Consider the following 20,460-nt stretch of genomic DNA (forward strand, 5'->3'; position numbering starts at 1 on the left):
AAAAAAAAAAAAAAAAAAAAAGATTACCTGCAGCCCTCCCCTAGTTTAAAAAATAAATAAATATTAAAGGAATCAGAAAACATGAAGTTATGCTGCAGGCTTTCAAGTGCTACACCATTTACATTTGACTCTGAAGAGCTGTGGTACTGAATAGCACTGATGATACTAAAACACTCCTTAGCATTGGGCTGGAGAGAGGTGGAGAAAGACCAAGCACAAATCTATAGACAAGGGTTGCTCCTGGTAAGAGCTCCTATTAGGACCAGGAAGATGCTCTGTGAAGTCACCTGATCAAATTATCAAGGTCCCAGTTCTTCCTCTACTCCTCTTGCATGCCCAAACTTCAAAATGATCAGAAAAATTTTCAGGAAAAGTACAAATTCCTTCCCTCTCTTAGGCAGGGGCTGAAGGATTCAGGCCACTAACATCAATTTCCAACAGAATATATTTATGCCAAGAGAAAACAGTTACAGAGAAACTTCTGTTATACTGAATACATGCAGATGCCCAAGACTAGAGACAGAAAAAGAACAAAAAAAAGTTCTGTATTGTGTTCAGTTTTAACAACAACAACAAAAAAAAAAAAAAACTTGTCAAAGGGATGAGTTTTTCATGCCTCTTTGAAAAGAACTGTGTCCCATACCCACTCCTAAATAAATGGAATCACCACATCCAATTTAGACTGAGATTCACCTGAGGCTTTAGGAAGGCTCAGTCTTCCCAGTAATTCACACCTAAACAAAATCACAGATGAGTCAGTGAGGAACAAGAGAGGATAAGTAAGCAGTAGTGCTTCCGATAGTACACCTCCAATTTCATGGGGGAAAATAAAGTGGGCTCTCTAAAAGAAATAATATATATTTCAAATTAATTAGGATAATAATAATCAATACTAAGACAAAAACACTTAAATAATTCAAGCTTGAGAAATATATATTCTATAAAGCACTGCAATAAAACTTTCTGGTATTTCTTGTTCTCCTAGGAACTACAGGCTCATAATGTATAAATATTTAAAAGGAGCCTTTAAAACATATGGTATAAATTCAGTACTCATAATGTCTCAGAGAGCTTTGAGGTATTTTTGAAAATTGACTTTCATGACAGACCACCTCTATGGTCTACCACAGTGCAATGGATAAACATATTCATGAAAAACACATATTGTTTACCTAGAACATATCGTCATAAAAAGTTGCAGTATACATACCAGTCGTTTCTACTATACAATGTTGGACTATTAATAACTCAAATTTATATCCCAAAGGGCAACACAGTCCTAACTCAAACTTAAAAACAGCTGTGCAAACAAAGTGAGGGTGAGGGGCAGGTGTGTAAGATACGAAGGAAGAGACACAGGACACATATGACCATTCAAAGACAAAGCTCTATGGAAGAATTTGGTGCTCAGTATATGATAGGAAACAAGCAAAGGCCTCTCCCTGTAAGTTAGCCGTTTTAAAATGATAAACTGTAAAGTGAAGAATTTCTATTTTAGTAAGGAATACAATATAGAGTATGTTATATCTACAAAATAGGGTTACATTCTATCTCTGTGAACAGTAATTGCTAAATAGTCCCTGTGTGCCACTGTATGTCTTCACAAACACACACACACACACATGCAAACATCATAATCATCAATAAAGTTAAACTATCAATTCTAGTGGTACTCAAAATATTTTATTGGACACTCCTGGCTTGTTCTAGTTTTTTCCTTTAATTTGTGTATAGTCCCTAACTCTTAATATTACCTCATTTATTATCTACTTTCCTGTCCTTTCCTGTCCTGTATTTCAGTTTGCCCAAATTTTTGACCCCGAACTCCAAGTGCCAAAGCCTTTGTTTGGGTCTAATTACTACAAAGTGCTCTTTGCACTTTGGCCTCTGACATACCCTCCTGAGACCTACTGGGTTCAGTCTTTGGCTTGAACCAGTAACTGGTATCTGCATACAGTTCACCTAAGTCTCTGCATGACAAAGGGTGAAATTATTGTAAATAATCTTGAGTAGATTTCTCTGACTCATCCATCTTATAATAAACACCTTGTTTTTAACCAAAATGCTCATCAGAATTACCTTAAAAATGCAAGCCCTTTTCTTAGAGATTGTAACTCAGAAAGTCAGAAATAGGTCCTAAGTGTCTATCTACTAACAATGTCAATTTTGATTCAGTTGGGTAGTTAGAGATCAGAAACACTATTGTAAAAGTTGTAGGAGAGGGGTTTTATCTTTATCTTTTCTTAAGATAAGGCAATACAAGTAAGATGGGGCATGGGGAAGAGAGAAGAAGAAAATTTACCTCTGCCATCAGATTCTGAGACAAGAAAGTGTGGCAGGCTTTCCACTCTTTCTCAACCTTCAAGATTTGAAGGCACTCATGTTGTAAATATTTCTGCCTATTTCATGATATCACCCGGTTCTTATTCTTTGCTTTCTGGACAAAGTAAAACTCCTAATGTGATGTACACTTGGGGTAAGTGTGAGAAGAGCGAGGAACACTGAAGCATTACTGTTAGCTGTTGTCACTTATGTTCAATATTATTTACTCAATGGTCTCAATGATTCTCAAAGTATAAGGTATTTTGGACAAGAAGGCCTCTCCAAGAATTGATCATAACTAAAAGGTGATAATAGGAGAGTGTAGCTGCCAGCCATTGTTGAAACAAGCCTTTCTGATAATTTTTGTTTGCAACCTGGGGCCAAAAATGCCCTACTACTTAGTTCACAATGGTAACCTCTACACTAGAGAAAGTAAAATTGCTTTTACCTAGATGGGATTCAAAAACAAGTTTTTATTTTGAAGTGTGAAAATGTAAAGTTATTTTGTTCAACTAATTTTCCAGAAGACTCAAAGATTAGTTTGACTGAGTACTAAATAAACAAACTAAGTGAGTCAAGAAAAAATTCTGGGAAAATGGCTCATGGGGTAAATTGAAATGAGCAGTGGAGGTCTTGTTGACTTTTAAAAACGTCCCTCTCAAACCTATTAACATGAACATTAAATTATTATAATTGTTTCTGGGAAAGATTTAAGAATTGGATGAAAAAAATACAGTAACAAAGAGAATATCAAAGAGAAGGAAACATGATTGAGAAAGTAAGTTATCAACCACCCCATTACTTTGTCTACAAAATCTGCACTACCATTATTACTATTTCATTAATTTTTAGTGGTCTTTCAAGATACAATGGATACTATCCCACTAAAATATAACTCGAATACTGCCTCATTCTCCATCAGAATGACCTACCTGCTATTTTGCTATAAGTCAACATGGATATAATATCCTGTCTTATAGCACCTTCTATACTATTTCTTTTTTTTTTTTTTTTTTTTTTAAAGATTTTATTTATTTATTTGTGCATACAGAACTGGGGTACAGGCCAGAGGCTCAGGGGCGGTGAGAGGCTTCACCAGAGACAGAATGGGGAACAGAACAGGCAGATTGACGAAGTACACTGCTGAGGGGAGCAGCGGGTGGGTCAGGAGAGGTCTGCCACACCATGTGGTCACCTCCGGGGCAGGCGGGAATCGAACTCATGCGGAGCGGCTTTAGATTCTCAGTGCTGTGCTTTAACCCGCTGCGCCACCAGGGAGGGCCACCTTCTATACTATTTCAAAAGTAACTTCTGAGGATTAGAAAATAAAGATTAACACTAGTGCCATATTTTGTGCTTCCCAGTACCCTCCTTTGTAGTAACTAACCATCTGTTCACTAAATTTTGGTTTCTTGAAAGACAAGTACCACTACTTTAAGAAAATATAAAATATTTAGGGTGGAATAAATCATATGAAACAACCTTGTGGTCATTAAGAAGAGTAAGGCAACATCCTATGTGGAAGTATGGAAATAAAATCAAAATACATTAAGTAAATAAAGGTAATTAACTCTTAACCTATGAAATTTCTAAAGTGCTTTTTTATTTTTACAAATAAAATTTAGGTTACTCACAGATTATCTAGTTCCTGTGATTAAGGTTATTTTTTACATTCCTTGAGGATGAAGACAACATTGCTTAGCATAGTGTGGAACACAGTTGGCATTCAAGGAATGTTTGTTGAACTGAACTGAACTCTGTTTGCCATCTATTTGAGTCTCCCTCAAAGTATTTGTATGGGTTCTATCCTCACTTCCCTTCATTAAACAGAAGCTACCAGGCACAGTGCTTTGAAACTAGTATATGATTAATATTTGTTCAAACCAGTCATAAAATCTGCCAGTATGATGCAGCTGCCAATGCAGCAACAGTGATTTTTTCATACCCCTTTTCACTTGTTCAATTACTTTTCAACATGCATTACCCTAACATTGATTTACATTAACTATTTTGAGGCAATACTATTAGTAAGAAATACAAAAGTGAATAAATCCCAGTGTATATACTTTAAAGACATGAAACTATGACATCTTTCCACTGTAGGAAAGAAGAAAGAGTGAACAAAAATGTGGTTGTACCAGTCTTTCTCTCTTAGGCCTTCTTGTTGAAAATGTAGACTGGCCTAACCATTATGGAACACTGCATGGAGGTTTCTCAAAATATTGAAAATAAATCTACTATACAACCAAGCACTTCCACTCCTAGATATCCACCAGAGGAAACAAAAAATATTAACTTGAAAGAACAAATATACACTTCTGTGTTCCATGCAACACTGTTTACAATAGCCAAGTTGTGGAAACAATCTAAATGCTCAAGGACAGATGAGTGGATTAAGAAGATGCAGTACATATACACAATGTTATCTACTCAGGTATTTAAAAAAAAAAAAAAAGGTGAACTCCTCCCACTTGCAACATGGATGAACCTGGAGGAGATAATGCTAAACAAAATAAATCAGAAGGAAAAACAAATATCATGTGGTTTTATTAATATGTGGAATTTAGAGAAGAAAAACAAAGAATTGAACAAAAACTAAGTCAATAACAAACACTGGAATCTGACTGTGAGGCTGAGGCTACAAACAGCAGAGGAGAAGGTGATAGGAAAGTTGGAGGGTACCCGGTGGACAATGAGGAGGACTATAGGTGCCCTGGTGGTAGAGGTGATGTCTTACCATACATCTGAAGGAGTGTGTACCTTTACCCCTGGATCATATGCAGTGTTGTAAATCAAAAAGCCATGAATAAAATAATTATAATTGTGTTTCTCTGTTTCATAGCAAACTTTGTACTTCTAAGAATTAGAACTGAAAATTTTTATACTGCAAATTTGTAGTCAAATTTCAGTATAACTATACATCATTATGTTTGCCTCTTGGCCATGTCTAAATGAAAAATAATTACTTTATTCATATTGGTTTTAAAACTGAGGAAAAGGTAAACAATACAATTCATATACAACTTTCTGACCCAAAAAATTTTAGGGGGTGCAGCGGGTTAAAGCACAGCACTGAGAAGCTAAAGCCACTTCCGCATGAGTTCGATTCCCGCCTGCCTCAGAGGAGACCACCTGGCGAGGCAGACCTCTCCTGACCAGCCCGCTGATCCCCTCAGCAGTGTACTTTGTAGATCTGCCTGTTCTGCTCTCCACTCTATCTCTGGTGAAGCCTCTCGCCGCCCCTGAGCCTCTGACCTGTACCCCAGTTCTGTATGAACAAATAAAAAAAAAAAGAAGCTAAAGCCACTTCAGCATGAGTTTGATCCCCACCCTGGAGGTGATCCACATGGCGTAGCGGACCTCTCCTGACTGGCCCACTGCTCCCCTCAGCAGTGTACTTCGTCAGTCGGCCTGTCCTGCTCTGGTGAATCCTCTCACTGCCCCTGCACCTTTGGCCTGTATCCTAGTTCTGTATGCAAAAATTAATAAATCTTTTAAAAATTTTTAGAAAGGGAAATTAAATACTGATTAAGGTTTTGCTAAGGTAACATAAAAGAGAACAGCTGGCATTAAAAGAGTAAATTTCCATCTAATCTGGAACAGTGTTCTGAAACCCTATCTTACAGAGAAAAATAAGTATAAAGTCATCAAATGGAGGAATTTCAGAGTGGCCCTGGATAAAGGCTGTGGGTGCCTTCCAGTGTACTTTTTATTTAGCTCCTCAGACTTGAACTTAAGTTCTGTAATTCTGATGAAATTGCATAATTTCACAGCTTTTTAAAACTCTACCTATGTTGGACCTTTAAATAGGGGCTTTTTTGGAGAACTATCAGTATTACTTATAAAATGGAGAAAACTTGGAAAATGAAAGCTTTGCATTCTATATTCATGACAACATAACTTTACTATCTCAGTAACTGTGTATTTTACAAGTTATTTTTAAGCAGCAATTCCCTAAAACACATACCATATAACATTTTGAAATGTCTGCCAACTTTTCAAAATTCATTAAGACTATTTTTGACCAAAAAATCTATAAAAGACTATATAATGTGATTGCATATCAAATCAAGAATATCAGATGTTATTTCAAATGCAAAATAATGACAATGTATAAAACAAACAAGAGGAAGAAATAGAAAGCAGCCATGAGTCCAGAATAAAGAAGATTATGAGGCATGTAGAGCCTGGTACCTTTAAGCGGGTTTTCAAATTCTTCAGATAAGAGGTGGTAGCAACAACCCACACTGCAAATACCCTTGATTTCAGACTTTGATGTAAATATTCGCAGGGTGTTAGGAGAAAGATCACCGCAAGTATGCAGACCAACCATCAAACAATCCTTCAAAGAAGAGAAAAAAAATTTTTGGAAATTGGAAGGTGGACTGAACAAACAGTTCAAGTGATGTTAATGTTAGAAAAATTATCAAATTCTACACAGGAAATATTGTGTCTCTCATTTTAATAAAGAATCATGATGTCCTTTATAATCTCTTAATCACAACTGACATCTTTTAGAGTTGTTTCTCTAGTGTTTTGTTATCTATTTGAATTTATTCTTATCTCTTTTACGACTATTATTCGCTTAACAACTAGCCAAAGTCGATGAAATATAGCAGGTATTGCTAGGACAAACCTGATTTTGAAACTTATTTATACCTTAGTAATCAAATTTTTTTACACGCTGCTTAAAAAATTTTCCATGAAATCTAGAAAATTACCATAAAAACAGTTACATGTTGTTAAGCTGATAAATCTATTTCAACATTAAAGGTTTATTTAGTTCAGGGCCCTCCCTGGTGGCACAGCAGCTTACCGTTATGGCCATTTCAGCATGAGTTGGATCCCCACCCCGGAGGTGACCTACATGGTGTGGCAGGCTCTCCTGACGCGCCCGCGGCTCCCCTCAGCAGTGTATTTCGTCAGTCTGCCTGTTCTGCTCTCCACTCTCTCATTGCCCCTGCACCTCTGGCCTGTACCCCAGTTCTGTATGCATAAATATATATATTTTTTAAAAATTATTTAGTTCATTCATTGTATCAAATATGGAAATATTAAATTCTCAATAAACTTTTATCCTAAAATTTCTCATAATTTTATGTAGAAATTTTCTTACAGAATGTTACTTCTATAAGCCACAGCCTCATCTAAATGCATTCACACACAATAAGTGCATATGTACACGCTCATGGAATCTTGATCAATACACCAAGTTTAATTTTTAAAACTGTAATTTCCTCATCTATAAAATGGGAATAGTAACAGTATCTTATGTCAATGGATTTTTGTAGGATTGAGATAAGTTAATACTGTTAAGTGACTTAGTATAATATCTAGCACAGAATAAAATTTACTAAATGCATTTTATTCTTATCATAATTTCATGAGTATTATAAATTCAAAATAGGGTGAGGGGGGAATGGGATTGGAACTGGGGTGGGAAGAGTTCACTCACTGTGGTGATGACACACAGGTGAATTGGTAGTGAGGGGCCCATGGGGATTACAACTGAGATGGAAAAATGCACAAGAATAAGAGTGATGTAAAAAAATTAAAAACATAAAAAGGAAAAATAAATTCAAAATAACAGGGAAGCTGTGATTTAAATATACTTCTATAGCTACCCTCAGAACTACCATAATTAATGAATTTAAATTATTTTACTAAAAATGTTCTTTTGACCTTATAATCTAATCATAAATTAGGCTGAGATCTAAATTTTCTAATGAAAAATGTGTTTCAGTAAGTAGCTTTGATCTCAGAACACTCAGTTGATTCCAAAACCATTGTATTCAAAGCAGTTTTTGGAAAATTCTGAAACTATTTTGTTTTCTCAATGACTTGATAGTTAAGTGTATTTTACTTAGATGTGGCAATGTTAGTAAAAGTAAAAAAATAATGCAAAGAAAGGGCTTACTGTCCATAAACTGTAGAATAACAGAAGTAAAATCCCTTTAAGATTAGCTTAGTTCTCCTTAGAGATAATAAAAGAACATTTAATTTTATTATTTATTGTATTAATCCTGTAAGATTAGTTAATAATTTTAGTGGGGGGGGCAACAAAAATATGCAATCACCATATTATGCATATAGCACAAAATTTAAGTATTGTATGGGTGTATTGTGGTTAGAGAGGGGACATGAAGTGTTGGCTAATGCTGGTTAATTTTTTTTTAAAGATTTATTTATTTATGCATACAGAACTGTGGTACAGGCCAGAGGGGCAGGGGTGGTGAGAGGAGACACCCAGAGACAGAGTAGAGAGCAGTACAGGAAGATGGACAAAATACATTGCTGAGAGGAGCAGCGGGCGGGTCAGGAAAGATCTGCTGCACCATATGGGTCAGCTCCGGGGCCAGGGATCGAACTTGCCACAGCTAGCTTGCAGTGCTGCGCTCTAACCCTTTGTGCCACCAGGGAGGGCCAGATTAATTAATTTTTAATTCATCAGAAGACCTAAGAAACATTTCCAGCACATTTTAGACAATTTCTTATAAGAATTGGCATAGAGTTTTGAGCATACCCTTTCAACAAGACTTCAGAAAAAATTTAAATATATGATAAGTCCTAAAATTTTTACTTTTTTGAAGTTCGGTTAAATTAACTGTAGTTGAGAAATGAGACAAAGGAACAGACAAGACCAGACCAAAATAAACTCTAGAAAGCTGACTGAAAACTGAGGGTTCCAGAGAGGTGTGGGGGAACAGAGGGGAGGGGCCAAAGGACTAGGTGGGGGACTCCAGGTACGGTGTGGTAACTATAGACCTCTGACCAATATAGGGCTGTAAGCCAATGTTACCTCAATTAAAATATATATAATTAAAAAAAAATAACTGAAATTGTTTAACCCTAAGAGAAACTTAACGTGTAAGTATATAGGAGAAACAAATAATAGGTATTAACCAATTTCTTTTAACTTGTAAAATCAAAAAATTATCTGGGAAAAAGAAATATTTCCCATACAATAATGACAAAACACTTCTAAGTTACTAATTAAGGATTTAAATTTATAAAGAACTTTAATAAATTTTGTTTATTTCAGTATGGAAGAATTTCTAAAAATTTTACAAATAAGAAGTACTATAGCTCCAAAGGTGACCTTACTTTTTAAGCAATAAGTTAGGCCAAATGATTTCCATAAGTTCTTTTACAAGATTGTTTTAACATATAATCTTGCCTTTAAGATATACTGTATTTTAATTACACATTTGCTATACTAGAAAAAGTTCAAATTCTTTAAGAATATTAAGAAGTTACTCTTGCTCAAGAAAACTAAAATTTAATTATCAAGACTAACACCAAACTTAATATTGCCCTAAATACCTTTGCACTTAAAAATTAAATTAAAATGTAAGTTTTGTTGGACTGTAAGTTTAACAAGTCCTAAATTGCATAATGAGACCTTAACTTACTGGCTTTTGAGCTGGTATTTATATTTGATTAAAAAGGCTTAACATAACACGAGGGAACTCTATTCTGGAACACTGTGACTGACAGATTGTTAGATTTTGATAGCTGTGGTAATCGTGAAAGTCTGCAAATAATTTCATTTTCTTGGTTCTTTATATTAATGTTATCAAATAATATATATATATAAGTTAAGTGATAAGCTACTAGTAAAATTTAATTCTATGTTATAGAATATTTCTATAAATCAAATTTAAAGCAAAATCACCTCCAGATCTTTAATAATATCATGCAGTTCTGAATCAGCAGTGATAAAATATGTTAAAGGTGAGTATATATTTGATTCACTTGTCTTTGATGTCATTTTTCTTCTCTCTTTGTTTGCTTCAGACATTTTCCTATTAGGTATTTCAGATGAAGAAGTAGTTTCTACAGCATTAACAGGCAAAAAGTTTACAAGAGAAAAGGCATTTTCAAAATGCAAACTTTCTTCTTGATGTGAATGAACATGTAGACTTGTCATTTGTTTTCTAATGTTAGAAATTATAGGATCTGAAAAATCTGATAAAAAGTCTGAGGTAGATATCTTTTCTTGATTTTTAGGATTGATGTTATACATTCTGTCCACATCTGTTTTATATTTAATGTCATCTCGCACAGTCTGTTCTTTTGCCATTTTTAATTCCAGTCCATTGACATCTAATTTTGATGGGGTATGATAGACCTTGCAATGTTTCTTCAGTTTCCTGTTTCTCTCCTCAGCTCCATGAGTATTTGTATTAGAAGAGTCAATTCCATAAACTTTTAAGCCATACTTCAAGGACAAAAAGGAGCTTAGATAACCTTTTCCAGAACCCACATCAATTACCTAATTAAAAAAAAAAAAACAATGAATTAAAGCATTTTACTCAGGAGGTAATAGAAAGCATTATCAATAGTTTCAAAGAGTAATGGAACAAATAATTGTATAGTTTTATTTTTTAAATCTTTTAAAAAATGAGTTATTTTTATTCAAAATTTTAAAGATGGAAAAGATATAAAAATTAGAAGGGAAGATATGCTTCTATGCACAGAAAACTGTGAGAGATATACAAAACGCTAACAGCACAAGTAAGTGAATTGAGCAAAACTCATGTCTCCACAATATACTATTTAAAAACCTTTTTAATAATGGCAAAATGTCCTAGAAAATCTGACTTATTTTACTGACTTGTATTCCCCTCCAATTTTGTCTTTTGTTATCATATGTAGTACTAGCAATAGATGGAAGGACTCTGTGCAATTAAGTGTTACAGTGATAGAAATCAATAAGCCTACAATTTTGCCTGCAAACTAGTCTGTAAAGCAAAATCTCCACATCCTCCTTTCCTACTTCTTACAATATTCTTTTTATTGCTGGATCATTTTACAGATTTAAAGACAAAGGTTTCTTCTATGCCCAGAAGGAGAGATGCTCTTAGTCTCTCAATTCTTTTTAGTAGATTTTCCCAGAGAAACATTGTTGTCAAGAGTAGTTACCTAATATTAGAATGGACTGTATTCAAAGAGAGAATTATGTTTTGTTGGCTGACTTGGAGATCTATCATTCTATGTTGATGACCCTCAAATCTGCAAGACTAACTTGGAATTCTCCTGTGAACTTTATATACTAACAGTCCAAAGATCATTTCATTCATTGTATTAACACTTCAAATTCAACACATTCAAAATTGGCATTCTTGATGTTCTCTGTAAATGCTTTCCTTCCTATAATCTTCTTCTTCATGTACTTCCAGGTACCTAGCTTAAGCTGTGATAGTTTCTAATCTTCAAACTCTCTACAAGTCTAAAAGAATCTATGGAAGAGATTCTAATGTAGTAAAAAGTAAAGGAGGGGAAATCCTCCATTAACTTCATAGATGTATTTGTAGAGATAAAAACAACAGCAACAAAACCTTAACTATCCATGGATGCCAGAGATAAGAAAAGGAATTTAGTATTTTTACAGGCCAATGTCAACAGTCTTTGATTTTATTTAATATTTGTTATCAGACATCACTATTTTTTAACTGAAACTATTTCTCATAACAGAAATACACTATGATTCTGATGCAATGAAAGACTTCAAATTCTTAAACAGAGCTTTTTGGTAAAAATATAATAAGGCAGGTAGTCCAGATCAACACTGGTAACCCAAGTCATGAGAACACCTAGTGGCAAAAAGTTTTGACAAATGTCTTCATAATGTTGTCTCAAGCAGGAATTATATCATAGAGAATTACCTTTAACCTCTATCTATTCTGAAAAGAGTGAGATTTATGACAAAACAAAATAGTCTATATTTAGCATAAATTTATTATAACAGCAGTATATTTGAAAATGATAGCATATTGTTTAAAGGATCTGACATATCTCACCTCAGCTATTATTTACAAAAAATTTAAAAGCTAAATCATAATGGAAAAGAAACTTTAAATGACATTTTAAAACTGTCAATACTTCTAACACTTGAAAATATTGGGAACTGCTCTTACCTGCTTTATTCCACAGTAATCAGCAATACTGCTGACAAGCTCTGACATTGCATGAACTTCATGAGATTTTTTCGTATTCATAAACTCATCAGGTTTCACATTTTTATCTGAACAAAAATAAACTAAATTAAAGCACTGATATTAAAGAACAAAATTTAATAAGTCATCAGTTGATGGTCATGTTTTCTGCATTTAATATCGAAATAATACAGATATTCTATTGTGCTATCTATATGATAAGATAGACCTCTATTAATTTAGCTATTATGAATTAAATTTGAATTAATATAATAAATAAGCCCATAGAACACTATAAAAATGCTTCTTGACACAATTTACTGCCAAAGAAAAGACTGATAACTGAATTAGAATATAGGAGAATATGTGAAGATGGGTAACTAAGTTGTCTGTTTAATACAATACATTACAAAATTTACTCATCTAGGCACAAACCAATACATTGGAGCTCATGATATAAAGTTTAGCAGTAAATTAAGAATATTTTGGAAAAATAAACATTACATTGCTCCTAAGCCCTAAAAAACCATACAAACACACATACTTACCAGTCCTCTGTTTTTGATTTGCTTGAAGAGCTACTAGCAACTGTTCAAAAGGAGTACATATTCCCAAATTTTGTACAGAGTAATATTTTGCCGTCAGAGCAAAGGCTTCTATACTCATCAACTTCTGGGAAGTTTCACAAAATATTTTTGTTAAATCAGTAACACCTTAAAAAATCAGGATAAGGGGGGAAATATTAGCAATAATTAAGTGATTGAATGGGTAAGAGCAAAACAAACGAAAGAAAGACACTAGAGTCACTAGATTTTCACAAAAAATTCTATTTTCATTTGGATATGAATTTCGGTAATATATCTAATAGTTCCAGTATATTTTTTATTAAAACTCCCAGTTACTTGTAGGTTTTTTGTAATATAGCATATGATGAGATATTTAAACTACAAATTAAAATTTGGTCATTTCTTGTTGTTATTCCAAGAGAAAAAAAAAAGCAACTTAAACTCTTGCTAAGCTCTAATTAATCAGTGATTAAGTTTATGAAATATCTTGGCTGTCCTACCCTGAATTTGAAGGTCACGTGTACAACACAATTGCTCTCTGTCCACACACTATATGTGGAGCAACAGCAGTATTTCCAGTAATAAAATGTTACTGTAAAAACAGTTCCTGTAATTAATTTTTTCCAATGATATAGCTAGAGACTGTTCTAAATTGTATTATCTAATCTTGGTGAATGTCTTGTATACTACTGGCAAGAATATAAATTTATGTAACTTTTCTGAAAAGCATTTAGCTATAATAAAAATAAGGGTACTTTTACATAAAAAAAAAAAACCTGTTTGTAGTCTAGTTCAGACAATGGGAACTATAAGGTTATCTTGATCAAATTGTGTTTACATAATAAATAAGCATTTATGGGTCAAAACAACAACAACAACAGTTCCTGCACTATTTAGACTGCCTGGAAATATGTGTGGATCTGATCTGTGTATGTTCAATGCAGCATCGATACGAATTTCAAAATGGATCAGGTTATGTTCAGGTGAAAACAGTTCATTTTCTCCCTATGGTCAATTTTAAACCAGACATCTTATAAATTTAGCACAGAAACTATCAAGAGTTCCCAAATGCTTACTCGTTAAGAAGAGAATGGAAACTGTTATATACTGTTTTGCAAATATCTGTTCTTCTCTGGGAAAAGATCACATACTCTGTTTATCTCAGAGGTGGCTGCATCTTGCCAAGGTGAATGGACTATGCCATTTTCAGGCAGAAGTTTGAAGCGCATCAGAAGATTCACATTTTTATTTCCCAGAATTGTAATTTTGTTGAATATGTGTCAAGATGCAACTTCCCTTAGCCTGAATCCCCAAGTGACTAGGAAATCAATGCTGTCAAACTCCAATGGAGCATGGAGCAGGTATGAAAGTAAACTTCAGTTTAGTACATTTTTAGGTTGATTACTGCAGTGTAATCTCGCCTTTTCTAATGGATATACATAAACACACTGATACCCCTCATAGATTTGCTTTTTATTTATTTAATATTTTTCTACAGCCTTCTTAACAAGTTAATAACTTGCTTATATGAAAGTTAAAACAAAGGCATTTCAATTTGCCCGTAGTAGTTTTAGAAAACTCTCTGAATGGAGCAGTCCAGTTGAGTCTAATCATTGAAAAATTTTAGTAATTCAAAAACACACACCCAGCACATGAAGTATTTAAAATATTCACCTGACTAAAAGCACTGTGCAATCTAAGGAACATCGCTGAGTTTACCAGAAAAATAATGCTATGGGCTGTAAAGTCTATTCTAGCATAGCTGTACTTCCATTTTGACTTATGAGTTTACAAACATTAACTTAGGCACAAAGTACAATGGTGTTCTCTAGCAAAAATTAAAAGCAAAAAAAAATTGATGAACATCTGAAGAATTATAAATAAAATTTAAATATTTAAAACAGTATCTTTTAGAAGCTATTAAGTTAGTGATTGCAATGTTTACCAAAATAATTAAAATAAAACTGACAGATGTGAACTTCCATTTTTTGATCAACTAAATAGAAATCTAAACTACAAAATTACAGTGAATTTATTTAAGATATATTTTATATATTACATAAAATTCCTAGGACATTTTACAAACTGAATGTACTAGTGCAGCCAAAAGTAACAAGTCCACATCAAAATATCTAGGCATGATACAGAAGGTAAAACTCAGTCAACTAATAAGTGAGACTTTCAGGTTTAAGGGCAGACTCAACATCCCCAAGTTCCAGGGCAGCAATATCTTTGAGTGTGATAGAATAAGAGTATTAAATCTCAAAGTGCAAAGGGACTATTACAGTAGTCAGTTGTTGGATAATTTTGCCAACAGAAAGAAATGTGATGTTTCTGTTGGAAAAGTAAAGGTTCAAATCAACTTAACTATTCTACTGAAAATACTTGAAAAAATTCCAATTCAACCTAAATTAAACATTATTAATTTGTTTTTAATTATAGACCTCCCATTAATTAGGTAAATGTATAGCTCTAAATTAAATTACAGAGATATTATCTTTTTATCAATGATGCTTTTTTTTTTTGTAAAGAACAGTGTTATCATTCATTTATGTGTTGAGACTTAGGACTACACTAGTTTACTCAGACACTCTGGCACTTGGAAAAAAAACTTGTTAAATTATGGAAATATAATTTCTATACTTTGTTTTTAAATAATGTGACCTGTAATTTCCATGCTATTTTTAGAAATTCAAAGAGGAAAATGTGTCCTCATAGTGCTTCCCTACATAATTTGCTAATAAATTTGGGTTTGTCAACTAGCAAAACAGAAAGATACAAACAAATGTAAGAGAAGTTTGTAACTTCTCTTACATTTAGTTGATTCTTAGTTACTTTCCCAGGGAAAGCTTTGATTTTCTGGTTTTTGTTTTTTTTTTTTTCCCCCTTTGGTCTATTGCACCTGCTATTATGTGGCTTGATTATTTTGCCAATATCTCCCTCTACTGGATATACCTGTTCTCTTTTATTATGTGTCTTATCTTCTTGATTTCCTTTTCATATATTTTAAATCACTATTCCACACAGGTTCTTTAAAGGTAAGTTAATTGTGCATGTGGAAATGAGGGGAAATAAAAGGCAGGGGACATTACTGTCTATAAATAAAATAAAAGATCAGGATAGCTCTAGGTATCTTTTATGAAAGCCAGAGATCGACACACAAGACAAGATATAAAAGTTACATGTAAAGGTGCTGGATTACAAAGAATCCAAAGATAAATAAATAATGTTTCAAAACTAAATAATAATAATAATGATGAAGAAAGGTTTACATTTAATAAATAAAAATAAACGTCATCTTATTTGAATTTTATCTAGCACTTTAAGAAAGAACATTATTAGGAGTCAGAGGAACTCATCGATATTATTGCTGACATTTACTGCACATACACTACACTGTGCTAAAATTTATATTTAATGGAACAGTCTTATAATGTAGTTACACTGTGTTCTTAATCTCATTTACAGAGGAAGAAACAGACTTAGATCTAGAGGCTGCAATTTAGCCAAGTTTACACAGACACTAAGTGGCAAGGCATGTGCACAAAGGCAGTGTTCTTAATTCCCACATTAAATCAGCAAGCTGCTGCAGTGAATTCAGTGAACAACTGGTGAAATCAGGCAAGGCAGCAGTTAAAAAAGCTCTAGGCAGGTCTGTCAGAATCAGGTCTGGCAAGAATTCCCTCTGGCAGAAATCAATACAGGGTACCATCTTAAAACAGTTCATTCTCTTTGTTTATCTTCTTAATTTTTCACTTCCTTTTATTCCCCTCAATACTTTCCTCTTACCAGAAGAGATTTTTAAGGTGTTAAGAAACTAAAAAAGGTAATGTTTACACATAAAACAACTGAGAAGTGTCTGAAAAGGAAATAAAAGTTTCTCTGAGATTTTGTTATGTTACAATCACCTCTCAGAGATATTGCAGGTTTGGTTTCCGATAACCTCAATAAAGCAAACAGACCAATAAAGCATGTCACAAATGTTTGGTATCCCAGGACATATAAAAGCTGTGTTTACACTATATTATAGTCTGTTAAGTGTGCAATAGCACCACTTATAAAATAATATGCATATCAATTAAAAATATACTGAAAATATGTTGGTTTTTGTAGCCACCTCCAGCAATGATTTTAGCTATATTTTCTGAGTAACTTGCAGCTGCTACATCAGCACTAACTGTGTCACATCACACTTTTAAATTTAAACCCTAAACCTCATGAACCAACTTCTGCTGGCTTCACACTTTTCTTCTGCAGTTTCCTCACCAACTTCAGACCTCACAGAATTAAAGAGAGAGCTGCTTTGGCTCAAGGCAAGGTTGTGGTTAGGCTGATTTTCTATCTAGACCACTCAGACTTTCTCTGTATTAGCAACGAGTGTTTTACTTTCTTATTATTTGTATATTTATAGGAATCGCTTTTTTAATTTCATTCAAAATATTTTCCTTTGCATTTATAACTTGACTAACTGTTGGACACTGGAGACCCACTTTTTGGTCTGTCTTGGCTTTCAACTTGCTTTCTTCATTAAGTATAATTATTTTTAGTTTTTGATTTAAAGTGAAATATGTGAGACTCTCCCTTTCACTTGAATACCTAGAGACCACTGAAGAGTTAGTAACTGGCGTAATTTCAATATAGTTGTGTCACAGGGGATAGGAAAACACAAGAGAGAGACTGGTTGTAGGTGGGGCAATCAGAACACAGACTTCCATACTGCCCAGGTCTCTTATATGGGGCAGATCCTGCAAGCCCAAACAATTACAATAATAACATCAAAAGATCACTGATCACATATCACATTAACAAGTATAATAACAGCAAAAATTTTCAATATTTCAAAAGGTGACACAGAAACATGAAGTGAACAGATGCTAAAATGATGCCAGTAGATTAGTTCAATGTAGGGTTGCCATAAACTTTCAACAGATGAAAAATACAGTATCTTTAAAGCAAAATAAAGTGAAGCACAATAAAATGGGGTATGTCTGTATTCAAATCAACTGTATTGCTTCATACCAGAAAAATAATATCTTGCATATAGCAGGCACTGATGAATGAAAGTATGAATGAATGAATGAATGAATGAATGAATGAATGAATGAATGAATGAAAAAAAGAAAACAGTTCCTTAATACACTTACTATTGTAGCATCACCAGCCACACAGGGAGAAAGAAATTCTGCTAAGAGTCTGTGGCAGTGGTGATCACTGGGGCCACTAGAAGGACTTCAAAAGCACAGATGACCCTGTTAGAGGAGCATAAAATCTCATCTCAGCCCTAATGTAATAGTCACAAGGTGAGACAAGAGACAGTCATAATAAAAAGAAAATGCAATTATGTGCAAAAATTTGAGTTATAGCTGTTACAGGGATTTGGAAACAACTTAAAACTTGTACCATGGCCCAGACTTTCAAGGATAAATCAAGCAGTACTTGCTTAATAACAATTCTCACATTGACATAAAAATGTTTTGCATTCATTTCCACATGAATATCCAAGAGGGGTCTCTAATTCAAAAGGTTCTCAGGTGAACTGAGCATTTTCATCCTCCCCAAATCTTTCCCTCCTTCTATTACCTATCTTGTTTAATAGTATCATCACTTACCCAGTGCTGAAGTTAACACCCTTCACATTATCTTAATTGTTCCTTGTGCCCTCAATCCATACATCCAGCCACAAATCAATGCTATGAGAATAAGTCTAACATGTGGGGATCCACCCTTTGCACTATCACTGCTAGGGCTCAAATTCTATTAACTTTCACAAAGAATGGTTATGCAATTAGTGGTTTCATAGGTGTTTTTTTTTTCCTTATCAGTAAAACTTCAAAAAGCAAAATGCTCAATAAATGTTAAGTGAATTGAACTTGCTTTGTAAAATAAAAATTTATTTACACTCAATGCACAATTTAAAGCTTGCCTTTCACCCTTTCCACTTTAGACTTCTTTCTATTCTACATACTTAGTAGAGTTCAACCAAAAGTGAAAGTCACTTTTGCGAAATTATGAAAATTAAAGATAAACATGTTAAATTGTATGTGAATTTGAGTGTATCCATGATCTTATAATCTACTTAAGAAAATAGAATATATATGATAGCTTTTTAAAATAAATCAATTTACATCATCCAATTATGATAGAAACTTTTTACCTCAGTTACTGGAGCATAATTTATGGTTGCATGTGAAATGAAAATAATACATTATTTCCACATGTAACCTATCCCCATAGGAATAAGATAATTAGCAAATAATTGACAGGCATGTCTATATTGTGCTAATATTAACATAACACCGAATGCATAAAATTCATGTAATCATTTCAAAAGCATTTTCATATCTAAGCCATTTTAAAAAAATGAAATTAAGTAGAAAAATAGAAAAACCTAATCACGCTATTTTAATTCTCCCAGGCCCTTTTCATACTATAATATCATGATATCACACAAGGAAACAACAATTTAGAAAGTGATTTGGTAAATAAAAAACACATTTGATTAAAAACAAACAATTCAGAAATGTCTGCCATGTGCAAGGTAATAACTGACCTAAATAAAGCTACTTTATTACAACTTGTGACTGACTCGCCTATGGGGCACAATGTCTTATCATTTACAAGCATGTGGCAGCAAATGTTCAGCATGTATGCAAGGAGACTCCGCAATTCTCATAATTCTTCTGAGATGCCACAAAGAATGAGCTTTTGCAGGGCCTTTGCACTTCATTTTTCTTCAAGACTTATCTACTCTCAGATATTTCCATGGCCTGGCTTGTTCTCTCACTTCCTTCAGGTTTTTGCTTATATGTCACCATTTCCATGAAAATGTCTCTCCCAATCCTATTTAAAACAGCAACCCATTCAACTATTTAATTTTTTATAGCTCTTATCAACATCTGATGAAGTAAGGGGGCGCATTTTTCATTCACTGTTTTATCCTCAGAACATAGAAATAATGCTTGACACTTAGTAGGTACTCAAAAAATTATTGAGTAATGACTAGATTTGAATTCTGGTTCTCAGGTTGTCTACTCGGTAGACATGAGCAATCAAGTATCGGGTCTACAACTTGAGTATTTGGTCTATAAAATAGGAGAGGAAAAGCTATCTTAAAAGGTTACTATAAGGAATACACATGTATACACATATGTTCTTATACACATACACACATATATGCATACACATGCATTCACACACATGTACTCTTGTCAGCAGCAGCAGCATAACACAGGGACTAGAACATACCAGGCAACTCCTAAACCATGAAGGTCAATAAGTAACTGATTATCCTAATATTTGGAACTTTGTTGGAACCCAGGGTGGAAAATTCTCAAAGATTCAGGCCCAGAACATAGAACAGACTATTAAAGAAACAAAAACCAATTAATAGAAACTCAGTTTCTAAATGAGAGCCTGCTGGCAGAAAGGACAGTAGGCATGCTGAAAGTTGGGACTCAGACCTGCATCACTAGGATGAAGGTACTGTAGGGATAGGTGAGAGCAACTTAAGACAGAACATGAAAGTTCAATGGACAACACTGGGCACGACATTGTAGGTGGGATGAAAGCAGGAACTACTGATTGAAGACTCCGTGGCTAAGTACTGAGCACCAGCCAAGAACTAGGTTTTAAGC

General features: G+C 33.8%; 1 protein-coding gene across 1 annotated transcript in view; it reads right to left on the reverse strand.

Annotated features, from left to right (window-relative positions):
- Positions 1-20,460, reverse strand: part of METTL25 (methyltransferase like 25) — a 73,987-nt gene that overhangs the window by 44,537 nt on the left and 8,990 nt on the right. Inside the window, exons 2-5 of the mRNA XM_004675844.1 lie at positions 12,809-12,973; positions 12,243-12,349; positions 9,998-10,597; positions 6,517-6,664 (exon numbers count right to left, since the gene is read on the reverse strand). Coding sequence (XP_004675901.1) covers positions 6,517-6,664; positions 9,998-10,597; positions 12,243-12,349; positions 12,809-12,973 — 1,020 coding nt within the window. The remainder of the gene's footprint in view (positions 1-6,516; positions 6,665-9,997; positions 10,598-12,242; positions 12,350-12,808; positions 12,974-20,460) is intronic.

The sequence above is a fragment of the Condylura cristata genome, unplaced genomic scaffold (genome assembly GCF_000260355.1).
Source record: "Condylura cristata isolate star-nosed mole 26May11 unplaced genomic scaffold, ConCri1.0 scaffold00004, whole genome shotgun sequence".
Lineage (NCBI taxonomy): Eukaryota > Metazoa > Chordata > Mammalia > Eulipotyphla > Talpidae > Condylura > Condylura cristata.